The sequence below is a fragment of the Paramisgurnus dabryanus genome, chromosome 17 (genome assembly GCF_030506205.2).
Source record: "Paramisgurnus dabryanus chromosome 17, PD_genome_1.1, whole genome shotgun sequence".
In the NCBI taxonomy this organism is placed as follows: domain Eukaryota; kingdom Metazoa; phylum Chordata; class Actinopteri; order Cypriniformes; family Cobitidae; genus Paramisgurnus; species Paramisgurnus dabryanus.
The window spans coordinates 24,751,927-24,774,360 of NC_133353.1; the positions used below are offsets into that span (position 1 = coordinate 24,751,927).

General features: G+C 37.3%; 1 protein-coding gene across 2 annotated transcripts in view; it reads right to left on the reverse strand.

Moving 5' to 3' along the window:
* Window positions 1–3,994: 3,994 nt before the first annotated feature.
* Window positions 3,995–22,434, reverse strand: part of stard9 (StAR-related lipid transfer (START) domain containing 9) — a 56,159-nt gene continuing 37,719 nt past the window's right edge. For both annotated transcript variants that reach the window (XM_065288539.1, XM_065288540.2), the window contains 14 exons: window positions 18,150–18,190; window positions 17,705–17,871; window positions 16,762–17,233; window positions 9,512–16,306; window positions 9,235–9,435; window positions 8,974–9,157; window positions 8,510–8,650; window positions 8,321–8,414; window positions 8,078–8,238; window positions 7,922–7,986; window positions 7,630–7,832; window positions 5,312–5,391; window positions 4,767–4,925; window positions 3,995–4,663 (listed from right to left, as the gene is read on the reverse strand). In XM_065288539.1, the coding sequence (XP_065144611.1) occupies window positions 4,562–4,663; window positions 4,767–4,925; window positions 5,312–5,391; window positions 7,630–7,832; window positions 7,922–7,986; window positions 8,078–8,238; window positions 8,321–8,414; window positions 8,510–8,650; window positions 8,974–9,157; window positions 9,235–9,435; window positions 9,512–16,306; window positions 16,762–17,233; window positions 17,705–17,871; window positions 18,150–18,190 (8,865 nt within the window). In that variant the 3' untranslated portion in view covers window positions 3,995–4,561. The remainder of the gene's footprint in view (window positions 4,664–4,766; window positions 4,926–5,311; window positions 5,392–7,629; window positions 7,833–7,921; window positions 7,987–8,077; window positions 8,239–8,320; window positions 8,415–8,509; window positions 8,651–8,973; window positions 9,158–9,234; window positions 9,436–9,511; window positions 16,307–16,761; window positions 17,234–17,704; window positions 17,872–18,149; window positions 18,191–22,434) is intronic.

The window sequence follows — 22,434 nt, forward strand, 5'->3', positions numbered from 1 at the left end:
ATGGAACAAGAATAGAGATGACAAAGACAATAGGACAGTTATACAGTAAAAGTTGATCAACACGAGGAAGTAAAAAATGCAAACAACAGACAAGATAAAACACGAAAGATAAGCACACAGGGAATCATATTTTTTATGCCGTATGACTCTTCAAATAGTATCATATAAAATAACATCAAATAAACATCATGATCGTAAATGGCCTGACTGCAGTGTTTCTAGCACGTTGTACTGTAAGACTATTAAAGTTACATTGAGTTATTGCTTTTCAATCATAAACATTGACTTTAGAGGAGCTCTGTATATACTGTTGTGTTTATAAAGTTAAAAAGCAGATTTGTACACATTTATCTGTGTGGCATTTCATCGCTACGTTATTGTTTTGAACTGAAGGAAACATAAACAAGCACTTCGTATACTGAACGTCTCTTGACTTTCTCTTTAAGATATTAAGAAGAAAATAAAATTTAAAGGGGACATTTTACAAGACTTTTCTAAGATGTAAAATAAATCTTTGGTGTCCCCACGTATGTGAAGTTCTATCTCAAAATACCATAGTTTATTATAAAAAGTTAAAATTGCCACTTTGTAGGTGTGAGTAAAAATGTGCCATTTTGGGTGTGTCTTTTAAAATGCAAATGAGCTGATCTTTGCACTAAATGGCAGATTAAGGGGCGTATTATCCCCTTCTGACATCACAAGGAAAGCCAAATTTCAATGACCTATTTTTCCACATGCTTGCAGAGAATGGTTTACCAAACTAAGTTACTGGGTTGACTTTTTCACATTTTATAGGTTGATACAAGCCCTAGGGGCCCAATTATAGCACTTACACATGGACAAATTCAGATTTTCATGATATGTCACCTTTAAAGAAGTATATATTTTAGTAATATATAAAATTCCTCATGCTCAGAGCTGGTCCCGACTTTCCTTCAGTCTGTAACTGCTATCCATTTTCAAGCTTTAGTGCCACCGTCTTTCCATTTTGTGTAACAGCAGCTGCTCCGAACACATGAGCTGAAGCTTAAATCTCAAATATGCAGCTGTCTGTGTAGCACCACAGTACAACAATCACAACTTTGTATGTTATTCACATGCCCTTTTACACACATTTATGAATGTTTTAACGAACACTTTGACATGTGTTATTCACATTTGTTTAATCTTTCTGGTCAGTGTAGTCAGTCACTTTATTGGCTTTAATCAGTCTATCGTTGTATAGTGCAGAATAAGGGGAGATATTATAATTAGATCCGCTTCTGACATCACAAGAGGGAGACAAATTTCAATTAGCTATATTTGACATGCTTACAGAGAACGGTCTACCAAAACTAAGTTACTGGGTTGTTCTTTTACACATTTTCTAGGTTAATAGAAGCACTGGGGACCCAATTATAGCACTTGAACATGGGAAAAGTCAGCTTTTTGCAATATTTTTTTTTAAACATGTTAGAGCATTAACACTGTATGTGTTAGCAGCTGTGCTGCAATCGTTTCTGTGCGGCATCCATACATAAAATCTATGGCTCAAACTACTGATTGTTGATGTGATTGGCTACATGTTTGTAACGTAGGAAACCAAGGCGATTTCAAACTACGGGATTAAGACTCAGAATACTCAGCAATAGTGATGAATGATGAATATTCACATGGGTTGTCTTAAAGTGACACTTTGTAGTTTTTCAACCTTCATAATATATTTTCAAGACCCTTGTGATGGTACTACATCGACTTAAAATAGGTTGAATGACATGTCCACCATAGCCTGACGGGGTCTGTATCGCTTTTACTCATATTTTTAAACTTGGGGTTTCAGGTAACCTGAGCACAAAACAAAAAAACTACAAAAATCTGTTTACGGCATACGTCACTTCCTCCACTTCCTCAAATTCGGACGTGAGAGCACAACTATTTATTTTCCTGATGTTTTTGTCATGGCCGAAGCAGCAACTAAGAAAAAGAAACCCAAGGTTTGGTCGGAGGAGACCAGAAAGAGAAAAGGGGAGAGTGACAGAATAAAATGAAGGATGAGGATCAATTATATTGGTCCAGCATTCGCTCGCTAGCGTGAACTAAAGAAGGAGGAGGGGTTTCTGACCGATGCTGACTTGGCCCTCATGCTTTTGTACTAGTAAGTAATGTTATATTGCTTGCATTTATAAGCCCTGTCTGGCACCAAAACACAATTTTTTTTACATTAATTTTACTGGAGGCTCCATGGAGAGTTTAGAGAGAGACTTACATCACGTGACATTGGTGGCGTCATGGACCTAGGACACCTATGACTTAGGACACGGGCGAGCCGGGTTCGATTCCCCTTTAAGACATTTTTTTAAATATAAACTTTAACCAAGTGACCACCATTACAACTGGCTTGTAAACGTGAGCTACGCGATCTTTTGGCGTTTGAAAAAAATAAAACCCATGAAATTATATAATATGACACATGACATGCTGGAATACACACTTTGTGACCTAAAGAGTTGTCTTCTTATCCTTTGCGACGGTGCTGTGGCGCTTGTGGCCTCTAGGGGCACCCCCTAGTGGCCAAAAAGTTCCATGGTGTGCCTTTAAAACATATTAAAACACACAACAGATATATAAGCAACAATAAAAGTCACCACAGGAGGACTTTAAATATCTTGTTTTTTAACATCACCGCATTTTGTTGTTATGAAAATTGACAAGTTTTTTTTTAAATGAGAGATTATTATGAATCTCACCTTTCCAGCAGTGTTACAAAAAACAATACAACAATAAATGGTAAAACACACAAAATATTTGCAAATGACAAAAAAATTATCATTATTTTTTTGGACAGCAGTGCATTTGAATGTGACTAAAATCTGGACACAACAGAATAAAATCGCTTGTGCTTCTGTATCCATCAGTCATCATAAACCACACATACTGTTAAGTCAACTGCAAGCAGTAATGATAACAAATCTTCATTACAGAATTCACCCAAAAACTTTGTCATTATTTACTCACCCTCATGTTGTTTGATCCCCAATGTCTTTCTTTGCTTCTCAGAACTCAGATGCAGATTGGCTCAAACTGGTCTTTTGTCTTTGGCTGACATTTTTACAACATTAAAAACATCATCACTATAATAACTGAAAAAAGCCACTTGTATGTCAAATGTGTTTAATAAAAATATGTTCTTCTGATACATAAATTAAAAACAGAATAACAAAAATAGTCAACGTAAAATATCAAATGATAAATTATTTACATTTATATCTGCCATTATATAATGGTGACATTTACAGTATATTAAACACAAAATCTGATTATAGTTAAAAATATAGTTCCTTCATTTTTCTGTAGACTTCATTTTTCCTTCAGTTCAGTTTCATAAGGTAAATAAAACCACAAAGTTATGGTAGTATTTTACAGTGCCTGCAAAGTCTCCCTTTGTTTACTTGGCTTCAATGCAAATCCAGATACACGTCTATAAACTTTTTGACAGAAGCAACTTTGGATAATGTAATAATTCAATTTTAAATACATAAAATGATGAACTTTTGTTTACATTTACATTAAACATACAATTTACATCAACATTTTGCATCCATAGTTTTTCCAAACAATATAAAATACTGAAAGTATCATTGTCAACAAAAGCATTGCAGTCAAATGGTCCCAGCTTATGTAATATAGACCTCATTTTGGTAAGTAATAAAAAAATGCACAAAAACCTGAAAATTAGCTGATAATGCTACTAACCAACACGTCACAAAATGAATTAGACATGTGCTGTGTATATAAGCACTGCACTGCTAGAATTAGAAACAGACAGAGACTCTACAGCTAGTGTCAAGTTCAAGTTTTATAGAGTAGTTATTTCTGTAAGTAGCTTAAAGTAGTGGTTTACCCTAAATTGAAAATTCTCATTATTTATTCACCTTCACGCCATCCGAGGGAAATATGACTTTTCCTGCAAATAATACCCTGTCTTCTGCACTTAATGTTTGTATATTCTTGTATGTATATATATATATATATATATATATATATATATATATATATATATATATATATATATATATTATTACTGATTGTGATTAGTCATATACACCTGGGACGTATGAAGATGAATAAATGATGTGAATTTTTTATTTTTGGGTGAACATTTCGTTTAAAGCAATGCTTAAATGAATTAAAGGAATGCTGTAATATAGTGGACTGTTTTGGTATAAATATCCCTTCTCACAATAAGCAGAGCATAGTGTAGTCTATATCAAACACATATGGAAATAAAATATATGCACATAAATGAAGAAAAAACTTTGGGACTTTGTTGTAAATAATACTTTGGCACAGGGTGGAACCCTCAAAAATCACCTAATATAACAAAACTCACTAAAACAAAGTGGCAAATAAAGCAAATAAATTGTTACACAATATACAGGTATTCATACCATCAGTGCTATGCAAAAAAGATCAAGTCAAGGACAAAAAAATGAGGTGCAAATTTGAGCAAAACCTTCATGGTTTTAAATGTAAGTGCTTGTTGCTATAAATGTAACATGAGTTCATTATTAAATCATTCATATCATAAAGAAAGGAAAGCATTAAGATCCGCTATGACAGCTGCCTGCTTCCTAGACACTGCATTCAGCATTTTAGGAGCTAAGGACGGAGTTCCCAAGTCAACCTATGGAGATACACATAAAGATAAGAAATATTTTTTTCTGGCGAGTTAGCACGTAAATGCTTAAAGCTAATAATTAATACACATTGACAGGATAAAAGCGTACCTGAAGCATGTAGATGACTGTGGTAACCTCTTGACCATTACGCTGACTGGGTTGAAGGATCCATGCGCTGGGCAGCATTTCTCCACGAACAGTATCCACGCTGGGGCGTGGCATTGTCTCATCAAATATAGACTGCATGGCCAAAACCCACATATCATCCTAAGAAAAAAAAGTGTACTCATCAAGGTGATGCAGTGATTTCACAAATGCTACTAATGTATTTGGTAACACATTAGGTCCAATTCTCAATATTTACATGTAGCTTATTAGAATCCATATTACTAGGATATTGGCTGTTTATTAGTATTTATAACCACATATTAATGTTGTCTTATTCTGCATGACCTTATATTCTACATTTACTAATCTTACCCAATCCCTAAACGTAACCCCTACCCTTATAAATGTAGTGAATGTACTGAGGAAAATTCATTATGTGATCATGTATTTATAAAGTGAATATTTGCAAGATTGGTATGATACATTTTGCATGCTATCGTTTTCCATGATAATGCAAATTCTGTGTTTTTAGATAAAGCAAATACCTGTTTAGATTCTGTACTTAGGCAGCAGAAATCCCGTGGCTGTTTAAGCTGGCAATTGGATGTGTCTGTTAACAGGTAGACTACAAAAAGACAAAAAAAGACATATGTGATCCCTGAAATTATGCCGCAATGACCAAATTGTTTTTAAAGATAGGTTATTGTTATTTTCACATTCTTTATTAAATAATCTTTAAAACAATACATGATTTTTGTTGAAATAACTTTAATCATTTCCGTGTCGCTCTTAATAACTCCTTTTAAAGGGCACATATTATGCCCATTTTTACAAGATGTAATACAGTATAAGTTTTACTGTGAGTTCGCACCAGACGCGTTTGAGGCGTCAAATTCCCATCACCGCATCTAGTTTGCCGCTTGAACATTTTGAGTGTACTCGCTTCATTTGCGCGTGAAAGCTGCGCATGAAATTCTAGTCATCGAGACTTTCACGTGGAAATTCACGTCATGGGAGAGGCTTCGGCCACTCCGGTCGCTTCCCGAAATCACGTCACTAATAGAGCAAGCTCCTGATTGGTTAACGTGGCACATTTTTCCGCCAAAGTAAAAAAATTTTAACTCTTGCATTTACCGCGGCAACACTCAATTTGTGCCATTCGCGCGAACTACATGCGCGAATGAGGCGGAATGTCATCTAACATGCTGCGCTAAACACCTCATTCGCGTCCTGATACCTCCAGACGTGCGTCAACGTGTCTTCACATTGACTTAACATTTAAAATCACTTGCGCTTGACGCCTCTACCTCAGCATTAGGTTTGCCTAGAATGTATTTGTTTTAGCTCAAAATACCCCACAGATCATTTATTCTAGCATGTCTAAAATGCCCCTATTTGGTTGAGAGCAAAAACTGTGTTTTCATTTTGCATTTAAATGCAAATGAGCTACAGCTTCTCACTCCATTACCAATAGACAGTGAGTGTTTTTAGTCAGGGCTCCAGACTAACTTTTTTACTAGGAGCACAGTGGCCCCCAACTGAAAATTTTAGGGGCGCAACCAAAAAATTTAGGGGCACACATCGTAAATCAACATGCTAACCAAATAATCACATTTCTACAAATCTCCACTGTATTACTAATAAATGCTTTGAAGATAGATGCAGAAAGTACAATGTGCTGTTTCAAATTCAGCATCACATTAGAAAAACAGGTCAAATTTAGGGTAATATTAACCAGTCAGTCAGTGGCTATGGGCGGGGCTTTATCAGTGTGACGTAACATTAACTCTTTCCCCGCCATTGACGAGATATCTCGTCAATTAAGAGAAAACGCTTCCCCGCCAATGACGAGATTTTCCGTCTTTCCGCAATACCGCTATTATCCACCAGGTGGCGCCCTTCCACAACTTTTTAAACCCGGAAGTATTGCCCTATGGCAAGCTGCTGCATGTCCGTGTCTGTTTTAAAGATCGCTCTGAATGGGATCTCTATGAAAAGTCCGTCATAAAAATGGAATTATCTCTGCTTTTTGTTCAAAATGTGGTGTTTTTGCAAAAACCTACCCATATTCAAAAGCTGATTGCAAAAGAACCACTAAAGGTAGGATGAAACGGTTTTTTTTGTTTGAAAGCAGAGGGTCTGTTCTTTCATTTGGTATATTGTATGTTTATTTATTTAAAGAAGAACATTTTCTGGAAGGCATTAAACTTTGGTGAAAATCATGAAAAACGCTGGCGCTGGCTGGCAACTTTTTTTAAAAACGCTGGCGGTGAAAGAGTTAAGAAGAGAATCAAAAGGGTTGTCTAATGAGACTGCTTTGGTTTAATGGGGATTAAAAAAGAAGAAGTGTGTGGAATTTCTTCATTGTAGGGTTGTTGTGTTCACATTTTCTCACACACACACACACGTGTCTGGAGGTCTCACACGTCTAGTTAGCACGAATGATGCTAATTGAGCATTGCCGCGGGACACCCACGAGTTGAAAAATGTGAACTTTGGCAGGAAAGTGACATGAATGACGTGAATTTCCGTGTGAATGTCTAGATGACTAGAATTTCACTCACGAATGAAGCGAGTACACTTAAAATATTCAAGCGTCCAACTACGCGTGGTAGATGCGAATTTGACGCCTCAAACGCGTCTGGTGTGAACCCACAGTAAGACTTGCACAGTACTTTTTATTAAAATATTTAAACATATTGTTTAAGGCCCGAGTACAAATTAGCCAGGGGGGCCCAGAAACCCTAGCACCACCCCTGCATTTCACAGCATTCGAAGGTCTATATGTTGTTGTTTTTTTTTTGGTGCTAGTGAAATAGTTGATGGCGAGGACGCAAGGTTATAAACATTACCTCTGTCTTACCTAGTTGGTTGCATTCATCCAGTGGTCGCGTCCAGGCAGATCTAACAGACTCGTGGTATAAATGAGTCTTTGAGTGGTCTCGAACCATATCCCACAGACTGTCCAGAGGTCTCTCCAGCTCCATTGCTCCGAGAAACCCATGAGCTGTGGTCTTGGCCGTGGCCTTATGAAATACCTGAACACCTCTTTCCACACCCTGATGCCTGTATAAGATTAATACATAATGGAAGATGTCTTTATGAAAGGTTTTTAAACATGCACACCGAATGCATGTACATGAGTATTATTTTACCTCCAATAACTGGTTGCCTTCCCTGCTAGCAGATTCCTCACATCACCACCAGAAGCCAAATATATCTGACAAAATCAGACCAAAATCGAATAAATGTCTTAAAGTCTATAAAGTAATGTGCTTGCATAGTTTGAATTGAATGTCACAATAACATACTTCAGAAATAGCACTGGCAAGAGTGCAGTCTGCAATATCCTGATATGACGCTGATATAGATGAGGGAGAGCCAAAAGAGAGGGTTCGCTGTCGAGCACAGGGAGGAGATGATGGGGTGGAGGAGAACTCGTATTCAGTTACAAATGTCTCCTGGCTGACATCTAGAGACGAAAGAGATTAGATGAACAAAGTAGATTTCAAGCATAGTCCTTGGGTTTTTATTTTTAAAGTGTTATTGCTCACCCTGGACTGATAACCATCTACGCTGTGCTTTTGAAGTTTGTAACGGGATCACCGGTGGTCGAGTACTTACTTTAAATTCTGGGACTCCGTTTATCTGACGTATGAAGAGATAAAGGAGGTAAAGAGAATAAAAAAAATAATTATTATTTATTGTAATACCATGCAAACACTTTTTGGTTCTCGCCTTACCTGAATTGTTGGTGACGTATTGTCTTTCAGTGTAGCAGTATTGCTACTGTTGTAGCCTGAAGTGGGCCCAGAGGAAAGACTTAGGTTTGATCCAGTGCATAATGTACTGTTACTAATGCGCGTGCGAAAACGCAGGTCATCCTACAATAAGAAAAAAAGAATTAGGGATGAAATTTCGGCCGCCAAAAATTTCAGAACAAAGTTCTGCATGATGCATCACTGCCCGTGATCGCACCTTAATGTGGAGATCACAATTACAAAGTGTACAATTATATACAATTATACAAAACTATGTTAAAATAACTTAAAGTCGTTTTTGGCCAAGTGCATCCAAAATATTTGGTTTTGGCCAAGAATTTTTATTTCGGTGGATTACTAGATAGAATAAATTTAGCTTCTTTAAAACAAAATAAAGACAGTAACTCCTTATGCATTCAAATACAATTTTTCTCTATGGCACTGACCTTCACCGCCTGTGCAAGAGCTTGCTGCTGAAGTCGTCTCTTTTCCTGCTCTGTCCTCTCGCGGAGTCTGTGACGTGCACGAGCAATCTCTGCTCTTGCTTCCTCACGGGCTCTGCTGTAGTCACGCAGTAGAAGCTCAATATCAGATGGACACTGACCCTCTCGTCTTGGTGGATCGGGAACTCTGAGAGGGAAACCTTGGTTTGGTATATAGAATTGAAGTCAAACTATGATATACCTTTTGTGTTTTTTTTAAATCACCTGCTGGTTTCAACTATTTCTTGGCGGAGCTGCTGAAGATATTCCCTTCGTCTGCTTGGCAGGTCCGAAATTCTCTGAGAATGTTCCCTGTCATGACTTGGAGAGATTCGGTTGTTACCAGGACTCAGGCTTCGAGCTCGACGGCACATCTGGAGACGGACATCTCTTTCTTTTTTTAGGCTTTCAATGCTTTTCCTGTGCCTAATGATAAAATTAAATTTCATTCAGTAAAAAGTGGTGAATAAAGTAAAATGTAATAAAAATATGCATATTGCACCTGTCAAGGAGCTCCTGTTTGGTAAAGGCTGGGGGTTCTTCTTTGGATCCAGACTTAAGGATTTTAAGAAGAGTGTCTGTTTCCCCTTGCCCGTAGTGTAGCTTGGCCTCGGTGAGTTCAACCGTCAGCTTATGAGGGCTCAGATCCAGATGAACAGATGCTAGAACCTGCTCACGCTCTTTTCTCAACTTCACAATTTCTTTTGTCTTTCTATCAGTCTCCTCAAAAGGCTCTGGTCGTTCTGACTCCATTGCACGCAGGTAAGTTGGGCTTAAGTATTGTCCAGGTAGTCTGTTTATTTTATTAAGCGTTGATGATGGCTGCTGGTTGATGCCGGACCAGTTAGTAAATTTGTTGTGCATAGGAAGATCATCAGGAATACACTGATGTTCCACAGTTAGGGTGGTCTCTCGCAGAGGATTGATGCTAAGCAGGACATCTGTGTTGCACTCACTTGGCACTATGGACATCACATCATCTTCCTGTTGTTGTGGGGTATTTTGATTTAAATGATCCCAGTTTTTGAGTGTATACTCAGGTGATTTGTGATCTTGCTCTAGGAAACTGCTACCATAACTCAGTCGATTGTTACAAGAGGACAAATGAGGTCTGTCTGGGATTTTCTGTTTGGACTGAGGACCAACTGAGGATGATGCAGATTGCAGACCAACAGTACTACTTGGTGGGGAGAGGCATTTTCTTTGAGGTTCTGATGGTGAAGCATGATAGCATCTCTTTCTTTCATTTAGCATAAATGTGTTTTGGGGAGACATGCTATTTATGGGGTATTCATTGGGCATTTCCTTAGCATTGAACTGAATTTTGTTTACATTGGTCCATTGGTTACCTGTGGTATTTTGTTCTTCCGTTGTCTCATAGTTTGTTAACCGCTGGTTATTTTTTGGACATTGTTGGGCGTATTTTGCAGCCTTTACAGTAAGGATAGGTGAGGATGCACGATCCATGAACATAGCTTTTTTATTACAGCTATTCCTTAGGTCTACACTTTTCCGACATGTCGGATGCCTCTCTCCCTTAGTTGATGAGGACTGTATTCCTCCAGGGCAAATGGATGAAGATGTCTCATCGACTAAGGAACTATCTTCCAATTTATCTTCCAGTCCTTCCAAACTGGTTAAAGTCTGATCTGGGACAACATTCTGTAATGAAACAACCTTTGGTGGAGTTCCTACAGAATTCTGACTGCCAGTTGCCTTTGAGGTTTTCAGTCGTAAATCAGGGAGGCTTTTATTTCTTTCAAAGTCTGGTTCGTTTACACATCTATCCTTGAAGATCTTGGTGTTACCATCCAGCTGAGATACATTACAAGTTTCTGACCCAATTACTTTAACAATAACATTGACATCGTGGGCAATAGCATTCTTTGATGCCTGTGCTGTCTCTGTCTGGATCCCAATGTCCACGGAAGTCTGTGTAGAACAATCTCTTTTGTATTTGTTGCCAGAATTCACAGTTGAAAATTTGAAACAATTTTTAGGACTCTCATTTTTTGTTAGTCTTTCTCCTGTTCGCATACACTGTATGTTGCCCAGAAGATCAGAGGTGTCATATATCAAATCGGAGAGATGTTCGGACATGTTCTGGAGACTTGTCCATGTGTTTGGAGCTCCAATTCCTGGTTTAGATACTGGTGTCTGAGTGCTGCTTCTTCTGTGACAATGCCTTCTCTTAAGGTCTTTATCAACCTCAATGGTTTGTACACCGTGGTCACACTTGCCTGGACTGGGATGCCCATTTTTCTGCGATTCATACTTGGAGGAACAGACCAGAACTATTTCATCAACTTGACCTGAGCTATGACAAAATTCCTCTGAGGCACCATTGTAAGAGCCACATGTTAAAGCTGTTATGGCCTTCTTATTTGAGCCATTAGAGGAAGAAGAAGGTATCATCAGCAAAGGCCCAGAAGAAATTTGATCTCTGGAACCTTCATTACTACTCAGTGTGCTAGAGAGTCCTTTATGATTCGCATAAGTGCTTAAATGGGAACTAAAAGGGGAGTTCTGAATATTTAATCCATTGTCTACGCTACAGCACCTTGTTATATTTTTGTTAGGACTATTGAGGGGAGAATTTTTGCAGGATATATTGGCAGCACTGCCAAAAGCCTGGTTTTTGTGGACTGTTCTGTTCAACCCCATAGCAGTTCTTGTATGAATAAATGGGTTAATATCACTTGAGACAAAATGCATTGCAGAATCTCTTGCCTGCAAAACAGCATGCTTAAGTTGTTGGTCTTTGGTAGAAGCATTCCTCCTTAAGTTAATGTCTTCATCATCAACTTTTTGCATTTTTTCAGTGAAGCCATGCACCCCTTTACACATAGTTGTCTCCTTTTCAAGCTGCTGGGTGTGTCTCAGTCCTGATAGTGTTTGTAATGATCTTAGACTAGTTGCTGAAGATGAAGAGGTGCTTTTCTCACCAAGTGGTGGATTCCTGAGTCTATTATGAACAACAGGATTTTGCCTGCTAGGCGTCTGTAAAGCACATTTAGGGTGGTGGCCCTTAACAGGCACATGCATTTTAGATGCGTCACCTTCATCTAAGGATAAATCATGTGTAGAATCAGTGGATGAACTTGACGGTGCCTTAAAGTGGGCCTTCCTATATCGCTTTTGCTTTTCTCTTTGCCTTTCATCATGACTCTTGTTATCAACATGTTTTGAATCATCAACTGTTGTGAAATGTTCTTCTTTTTTAGATTTAAATGTATTATTGTAATTTCCCTTCTGATTTTGATTGGCAGTAGTCTGTTTTGCATTGCGATATACCTCACTTATTAAGGGCTTGACCATATCTTTATCAGGCTCAGCTGAGTGGAGCTTTTGGAGTGCAGATGGCTCATGATTTTTCACGTATTGGTTAAAACAGTTCTGTTCTCCCTTAGTCATCATTTGCAACTGATTATCTGACTGTGGAAAATCCTTTGGAGTATTTTTACCAATACAAGTTTTGAGGACACTGTCCATCTGTGGTCTCTGTGACTGTGTGGTACTGCAAAGTTGCAGTGCCTGATTGAAATCTAAAAGAATCTGACCTTTTCTTATATCATCAGAGCTGTGTCTGTGATATATTTGATCCACAGATTCTTCTTTATTCTCATCTCCACAAATCCCAATAGAAATGGTAGAGTTTCCCAAGGGATGTTGAGCACTCATTTTATCTGGGCTTACAGACCTGCGATCCTTTCCAAGGTTTCCTGGACCAAATTCATAAAACGCTAGCTTGCTTAAAGAAACATGGTGATTTTCATGTGACTGATCCATGACTGATATAACAGACTTAGGTGAAATTGAATTTATATTTCCCTTTTTAATTTGCCCTTCTGAATTGGCATTAGGTAACATTGCACCGGCACTCCCCACAAATGTATCAGCCACTTTTGTATCTTTTCCCTCAAACTGCACACCAATATGATTCACAGTTGCTTCAGAAGTTAGTGACAGCTGAGGAATATTGCTTTCACTGGACATAGTATTTGGTGAGCACAAAGTTTCACTGAAAAGTTTTAAATGTCGAAGTAGTTTGGAGTCAAATGTGTTCTCTTGTGTTTTAGTAGGGTCCAACAAACTTTTTGTGATGTTGTTGACCATCTGGGCATTCTGCTGGTCAATTTCCCTGATTTCATCCAACATATTTGTTTGTTCAAGAGATGGACTTACTTGTCCATATATACAGGAAACAATTGGGTTTATTACAGTCACTTTGCCACTCTCCATATTCCCTACGCTGATGAAATCTTTCATTTGAACAGTTTTTGAAGCATCCAGAAGTTCAGTTCCAAAAATGGTGTTCTTGCTAAATGTACTGTCATGTGAAACCACTGATTCACTCACATTTTGTCCATCTGTGCCCTGTGCTTGGATGGCACAATATTCCACCGAAGTCATGTTATCACTGATTCCTACTTGTTCAGCTCCTTTGTCTGAAGATGCTCTTCCTACAAAGATCAATGGTGTCTCATTTACTACTTTAGCTGTAGATTGTCTTGATTCTGTTTGTGTATTATAGTTTGCCAAATGCTCTATAGTGTTGTCTGTAAGCAACTCTGATTTGGCCATAGATGATTTGGCCTGTAAGCCATTACCCTCAACAAGTAGAACATGATTGTCTTTGTATTCAAATTCACATGTGCTTTTCTTGGACTTCAGGTGATCCAGCTGAGCCGAAGAAATTTTTTCTTTGGTTGTGTCTGATTCAAGATCTTCTTCACAATCTTCTCTTAGAGACATTGTAAAATGTTGTTTTACCACCTCTGATATTTTATCATTAATGGCTGAGTCACTCATTTGAAAATATCTATTATTAAACATCTTCCTTTCCATAATCTGAATGGCACCCGTTTTGTCCTCCTCCTTACAGTTTTCAAACTCAGAATTTGTAGTGGTCAATTCACCATCACATTCACTGCTATCATTTCTAAAAATATTGCCATGATCTATATTGGTTACAGCCTTGTGAGCATCAGTGGCACATTTTATTTCCTTCATTTCCAGCTCTTGATTTGAGTTTTCCATCTTGTTTGCCATGTTAAAATCTTCAAAAGTTGTCAGCTTTGTTAATAATTCGCTACTGATGGCTGAACAATCAGAACTGTTGACATTTGAACAAGCAGACTGTTCCTCATCCATAGTTAATAGTGATGATTTATTATCTGAAACATCTACATCACATTTCTTTGGCGGCTTGATGTTTCTAATAGGGACTTCTTTGTTCATTTGACCTATTGTGACTGGATCACTACCCAACTGCACAACAAAGTGTTCATTATCAAAGCTGGTAACATTTTCATCATGCTTCTTTGATAGTTCGATTGTCAATGCATTATCTTTGGTAGCAATTTTAGTGCACTGTTTAGAGTAGACACAATCGTAGTCTTCATGACATTCCTCAAAGGTGTTCAATTTAACATCCTCTTTATTGTTAAAGTGATGATCCATCCCGATATGAGATTCATTTAGGAATCCTTGCCATGCTTCATAGTTCTTGACTTCTGTATCTGCTAACCCATGGCATAATAAAAGCTTACCTGACCTTAGATTGTCTGACTTCAGAGAAGAATGTTCTGGGTATGCTTGGTAACCAGATGGGTTGTCTCCTCTAACTGGTTGATCTTTCCTACTAGATTTAGCTTGGAAGCACTGTAAAGTATCCATACCTGTTGAGATGTCACCATCTTTGGAAAAAGAGTGAATCATCATTTCGTCAGTCGCTGTGTATTCAAACACTTTAAAGTTATTGGTTGGTTTATTTGTGTGTGCTACATCATCTGGACTTGTATCTGCATTGGTAGTTGGCTCCTTAATATCCTTCAACATCTCAACACTCTTCTGCACTGTTATAAAGCTAAGATTGCTTTCATTACTATTTAATATTAAGGTATTCTCAAGGGACGTGTTGCTCTGTTCCTCAAGAGTGGCAATGTCTCCCTGAGTAGAGTCAGAGCGAGGTGAGCTCTGGTCTTCTGAGATGTTCATGTCGTCTGAGAGCTCCAGACTAGTAAGGCTTTGGCAGAAACTGTTCTCTCTAGGTGTGTATAAATCCTTTTTGGATGAGTGTCCTGAAGTCATCGAAATTCTAGGGCTGTCTACTGCATCAGTGGATGACCAGGCATCAGTAAAAGCAAGCACATCTGGTTCTTTTAAACTAGCACCGCTGCAAGGTCTACATTCAGACACTTGTGTAGAAATTTCCCTAGCCATGCCTTTGTCACTTTCCATTTTAAACTTTGAGCTCCAGAAAACCTCAGCAGGTACTTCTTTGGATATTTCCATCTCTTCTTTATTAGTAGTTGGTTGAAAGCTGCACAATGGTGGTGGTTTACCAAAGGTTAAGTGGCTGGAAACTTTATTAAGCATGTGCGCTGGTCTGGCAGTAAAATCCTTCGCACTGCTCTCCATTACAAGAGAGTCCTGAGACATCTGACTGTTGTCACTTTCGGCTTCACTGAAATCACATTCCTCCTGCTTAAGCTGCTTAGCCAGAGCTGTAGCATAAGCCGAGGAGAGAGAATCCAATGAGTAAATACTATCACAGTCTGAAGATCCATTGCGATCATCCTCGCCATCCCACCCAACTGGTTCTTTTCGCACTTCGACCAATTTGTTGGTGGTATTTGTCAGAGTTTCTGTGCTATGCCAGTGCCTCTGTTGCACATATTTTAGTGAGCTAAGCTGCTCCAAGCATTCACAGGACTTTGTCGATTTGATAGAGCATTTTTCCTCTTTTGCAGTTTTGGTTTTGTCTGAGTGACTGATTGTCTTGTTCAAAGATTTCACACTTCTGCTTCCATGTGACCCTGATGGCGGCTTGCGAAAAACCTTCGCCAAGGCAGTCTTGATCCCAGGGCCAACCGAGCGCGAAAAAACTTTACGAATGGTCTCTAAACCTTTACTCCTATCTTGAGATAAACTCTTTGTTCCCTTGACCGAACCTTTCTGTGCAGTTAATTGCTTTATTATTGGTAATACTTTTCTAGTGGCTTTCGTGGTTGGATCCTTACAAAGCTTGTCTTGGTCACTTGCATTTTTCTTGACTAACAACCTTGACAAAGCAGCTTTGGTTTCAGTCATTTCAGCTGATCTCGCTTCTTTGAGGGAACTTTTGAGGCTTTCTGAAGAACTTTGCCAACTTGAGGATCTTTGGTATCTTGAGGGCATCGTGTTTGAACGCCTTCTAATCTTTTGATCTTGAAGACATTCATCAAAGACTGATTTAGTGGTGCAAGTAAAGCCACAGAGAGATGTTGATGATCTATTTCTTTTAAGAAACTGGCTGGATTGGGAAAAAAACTATAATTAGCCTTTGTCTTATTAAAAAGTAATCATAATATTAACTCACTCTTCATAGTTTCATGATAGTGATCTGACAGGTAGATTTCTTTTGAAATGTATTTAGTTACATTAAAATGCATTGTAATCTTCACATGATTAACTCCATGTTCAGTAAATTGTACTTCAGCATTATCAGACCAGGCAAATTCAAATATTAAAATGTTTGTTTGTTTATGGTAAGGGGCAATTTGGCATCTTCAATTCACCTAACCAGTGGGAGAAAACTGGAGTGAACGCTGAAACAGGGAGAACATTCATATTCCACACAGAAAGGCCACCTGACCTAGCCAGGACTCGAACACGGGACCTTCTCATCTACTCACTGAGCCACTGTGCTGCCCCAAATATTGAAATGTTAAATGTGATTCAGTGATATGTAATTCAAAAGGTCTCTACCTGAAAATAGGATTATGCTGAGGGTACAGCCTCGACAGCAGCTCAGCAGAGAAGGAATGTCTTCGCAAAGTCATTGGGCGTCCCCTGGATCTAGAGGGGTAACCCAGTTCTGAAGATAATGCTTCATCTCCCCCTTTTAGAAGCTCATTTTCTAGTCTCTGCAGTTCTCGCTTTGCCTCCAGTAGATGGCGCTTTCTTGCAATCTTCTCCAGCTGATAATGTAACCTTTTGCGTCGCACTCGGTTCTCAGCTCTGCGCAAAGTGTGGTGTTTCAGTAGTTCCTCCTGCACCACCCTTTTCCTTTCACTCATCAAGAATAACGGTGATCCTGTTTCAGTTCTGCTTTCCTCAACACCAGATGAACCAGTAACCAGAGCAAGAAGACTGAGATCTGTCTGAACCCCTGACTCCAGTGTTCCCCTCTCCTTTTGGACTGCAAGTCGTTGCTTTTCTTGTAAGATCCACTTCTGGACTTAAGGTACAGAAACAAAAGTTTAGAGCATTAGGCTGTGAAACTGAAATAACTGTGGATGTGAACAGTTATTCTAGGTTTTTGAAGATCATTTGCAATTTTGACTAGGGTTATACACTGTCAAAGACATTTATTTAAGTATACTGTAAAAAAGATTTGTTGGTTCAACTTAATAAAGTAAGTGTTCATATTGCATTAAAATTTTGAGTAAATTCAACTTAAAAATATTAGTCAACTTAAAGTTATCGAGTCAACTAATATAAATAAAGTTGAATTACCTAAAAATTTTAAGGCAGCACAAACACTTTTTTAAGTTTTTAAAATAGATAATTAACAAAAATACCAGATTTAACATTTCCAACATTTTCCTTAAGGTTAAAAAGAATTCTGTCACAGCAACAGGATAATTCATTACAAAATAAAATCAAGCATTTAATTATGACACAGTCCATCTATGTGTTTAGTACTCACTGTCAGTGTGTTGCTGTTGGAGACGGGCCTGCTCTCTTTCCAGATCTCTTTCTGCTTTTTTCTGTTCCAGTCGAATCGCTTCTCGTAGACATTGTATGTACCACTGCTGCTCCTCTAGTCGCTGTCTGGGGTCTTCCCCATTGCCATTCGCATTACAACCTGCAACCCTGAGTACACAACACCACAATGAGGATAAGACACTAACCCACCAAAAAAATTAATTGTGACTGTGGGTGCTGAAAAGCATAAATAAACATAAGCTATTTGACTATTACAATGCAAGGACAACACACTCATTCACTTTCATCTATTCTTTCTTTTGTTGTTTTATTACTCCATTCAGTAACCAAGGAACAGAAAGTGAACACTATAAACAATATTTCCCCAAAGGACTCATTACCAGGACGTTTTTCATGGTTCTTTTAATTAACCAAAACATATTTACCTGGAGTCAGACTCTGTAGAAATCAGACCACCTTCACTATTCTGCAAAGAGCACAAAATTTAGAAAACTGATTACATTCAAAACGTATATTGTAGTGCATGTAACAATATCTCTCAAACGATGACAGGTAACATTATTGTAATTAAATCAAACTAATATGTTTAGAAATGGATCTTAATTTATTACATGGCCTTACTTAAAGGAAAACACCACAGTTTTTCAATATTTTACTATGTTCTTTCCTCAACTTAGACAAATTAAAACATACCTGTCTTTTTTCAATGCGGGCACTCAATCTTTGTACAGTGTGTTGTGAATGTGTTCGCATTTAGCCTAGCCCCATTCATTCCTTAGGATCCAAAAAGGGATGAATTTAGATGTCACCAAACACTTCCATGTTTTCCCTATTTAAAGACTGTTACATAACTACTGTGCCCAAGGACGACGTGCTGCAAACTAAGTGCTCTTCCGCCATACAATATAGTTCTCGTTTTATTTTAGTGTCACCATACTTACTCGTGTAACTACTCATGTAACAGTCTTTAAATAGGGAAAACATGGAAGTGTTGGGTGGCTTCTAAATTCATCCCTGTTTGGATCCTAAGGAATGAATGGGGCTAGGCTAATTGCTAACACATTCACGACGGAATGTACAAAGATTAAGTGCACGCATTAAAAAAAGATAGGTATGTATTAATTCATCTAAGTTGGGGTAAGAACATAGTAAAATATTGAAAAACTATGGTGTTTTCCTTTAAATTTTTTAATGTTAAGCTTAACACATTTATTAAACCACCTGTCTATTTGTCTCAAAGGCCATCCAGCATTGCAAAGGGTTAAAATGTGAACTTTCCTTTTCTAAAAGTTTTTGACATTTCACCATTTTAAACAGGAGTGAAGAATGTCAAACTGAATATGCGTTTTTGTACCCAAATTTGAGCCGGCATATTTAACTCTTCCCATATGACAAAAATATTTTTTAATATATGCTAAATACATTTTGTAGAAAGTAAAGCCATATTTTGAATTTGAAAATATATTTAGTTTTCCTTTTAACATTCATATAATAACATTCATACAAGCTTTACAATCCATATGGCAAGAAATATATTCTTGACCAAAATATATTAGATAATTATAAGTTAATTTTATAAAGTATATTTTTGAAACTGAAAATATATTTCATTTATACCTATTCAAACCTGTTATTTTATAAAAGTTTTGTAAAAAAAGTTTTTTCTTATAATTGAAAATGAATATATTTCCTTGGTTTGAAATATATGGATATATGGCGGGCTAAATATATATTTTAAATATATATATATATATATATATATATATATATATATATATATATACATATATATATACATATATATATATATATATATATATATATATATATATGTATATATATATGTATATATATATATATATATATATATATATATATATATATATATATATATATATATATATATATATATTAAAAATAGATATATTTATAAATTTATATATATATATATATATATATATATATATATATATATATATATATATATATATATATATATATATATATATATATATATATAAAGTCAAGCGTAACATTAAACCATTAAAACTTACTACTACTATGAAGGATTGCAAGTACATAACTGTAACTGGGCATCTCAATCAAAAATTAAAACTGCAAGCAGTGATGGAAGGGCCCTCGCACACCTGACACCGCCACGCCGTGACATGAGAAGAATTAAAGGGAACAGTAGTAAATAGGCATTTAAGCATGTAAACATAGGTGAACCATTTAAAAGTGTAGTATAATGTGCCACATTTCCTGTTGCTTATTACAAATGACAGCGAGGTAGCATCGTGTAAGATAGCATGAGAGAGAGAGAGAGAGAGAGAGAGTGAGTGAGCGAGTGTGTGTGTGTATGAGTGACTACATGTAAATATTGGCACGTAGATGTGTTCTGTCCAGGACTCTTATCAATCATGTGAAGTTTGGGACAAATCTGACATTGCATTATCATTGTAAACATGTTACTTCCTGTTACCAGCTGGTGGCGCTATGACCGTAACTGACTATTGGCATCATAAGTGACTATCAGTGATGGGAGTAACGCGTTACTGTAACTCCACTATTTTTTTAAATCAAGTAACGCAATTACAATTACTGAAATTTAAATGAGTTCGTTACGCGCGTTACTCTATTTTGTAAAAAATAGACAAGACATATCTGACGTCGCAGGACTGTAGTTGGCGGCGCAATGATTCATTACACTTCATCATAGCTGACAGTGCATATAGAATGAACATGAAAAATCTAAACGGGACAACATACATTTGTTTAAAAATTGTGCGCAAGTCATAATCCATCCGGTCTCATGTTTGTAAATTATCTTCACCAAGCAATCGCAGTATGACATCAACTTGCATTTGTAGTCCACAAAGGTAATAAATCTAAGAAATGATCATATATTCTTAGATGTTTACATCGGCTTCATGGAAGAGAACGATCCGCGATTGTTGTTTCCACTAAAATATTCACACTGCGGTGTACACCCGTGTTAAAACTCCATAGTATGTGTGAGCTCGCTTTTAGTTTTAGTTTCAGTCTCTCCGTATTCGAACAAAAAATCCACTCGCTCTGTGTCCATCTGACAAAACAATCCACTCGCTCTGTGTCCGTCCGACAAAACAATCCACGTAGCCTACTCCGTTTTCTGAATAAATATCTTCCTTTAATCCTGTGTATCATTTAAATCCAACAGAAAACAAACAATATATGACCAAAGAGCGCAGTCCCTGTGGCAAGCTTCACAAGCTGTGTTCCAATTTAAGTGCTGCACCCTACTAAGCATGCAATAAAAGGTGAGCACTTGCCCATTCAAGGCGCTCAGAAGTTCGCGAAGAGAACTGAAATGAGACGGTCTAACCTTCGGACGACCCATAATTTGCCTCATCTGCTGCACACGCATCGTGCCTGTCAGCAGGACACAGCGGAGACGTTTCTAACTTATTAAAATAAATATGAAATCAGAAAAATTATAATTTATTTTAGAAAATTTGACATGTTGACACAATTGTCTCCAAATTTTTAAAGAGACACTACACAATTTTAACACATTTTATATTTTTGTAAACATGCAGAATATTTGTCTAAATGGTCTAAATGATATACATAAATAAACTAAGTTTAAATATTAAGATAATTTCTAACAAAAATATTCAAAGGTTGAATCTAAAGCAAAATAGGCTCCTACAGTATGTGATATATTAGAGTCTTATGTGTAAAATAGCCCATCCATATCATTTTACTGTTTGACTGTTCAGTACTGTTCATATTTACATTTAAAAAGCAGACATAAAAGTAACTTAAAAGTTACTTTTCTAAGTAACTAATTACTTTTGATATACAGTAACCGGTAGAGTAATTCAGTTACTTTTAAAAGAAGTAATTAGTAACTGTAACTAATTACTAATTTTTTAGTAACTTGCCCAACACTGGTGACTATTGACATGTAGATGTGTTCAGTCCAGGACTCTTATTAATCATGTGAAGTTAGGGAAAGATCGGACATTGCATAATCAGTGTAAACATGTCACTTCCTGTTGTCAGCTGGTGGCGCTATAACCATAAGTGACTATTGACATGTAGATGTGTTCAGTCCAGGACTCTTATTAATCATGTGAAGTTTGGGACAGATCAGACATTGCATAATCAGTGTAAACATGTCACTTCCTGTTGTCAGCTGGTGGCGCTATAACCATAAGTGACTATTGACATGTAGATGTGTTCAGTCCAGGACTCTTATTAATCATGTGAAGTTAGGGAAAGATCAGACATTGCATAATCAGTGTAAACATGTCACTTCCTGTTGTCAGCTGGTGGCGCTATAACCATAAGTGACTATTGACATGTAGATGTGTTCACTCCAGGACTCTTATTAATCATGTGAAGTTTGGGACAGATCAGACATTGGATAATCATTGTAAACATGTCACTTCCTGTTGCCAGCTGGTGGCGCTATAACCATAAGTGACTAATGACATGTAGATGTGTTCACTCCAGGACTCTTATTAATCATGTGAAGTTTGGGACAGATCAGACATTGGATAATCATTGTAAACATGTCACTTCCTGTTGCCAGCTGGTGGCGCTATAACCATAAGTGACTATTGACATGTAGATGTGTTCAGTCCAGGACTCTTATTAATCATGTGAAGTTTGGGACAGATCAGACATTGGATAATCATTGTAAACATGTCACTTCCTGTTGCC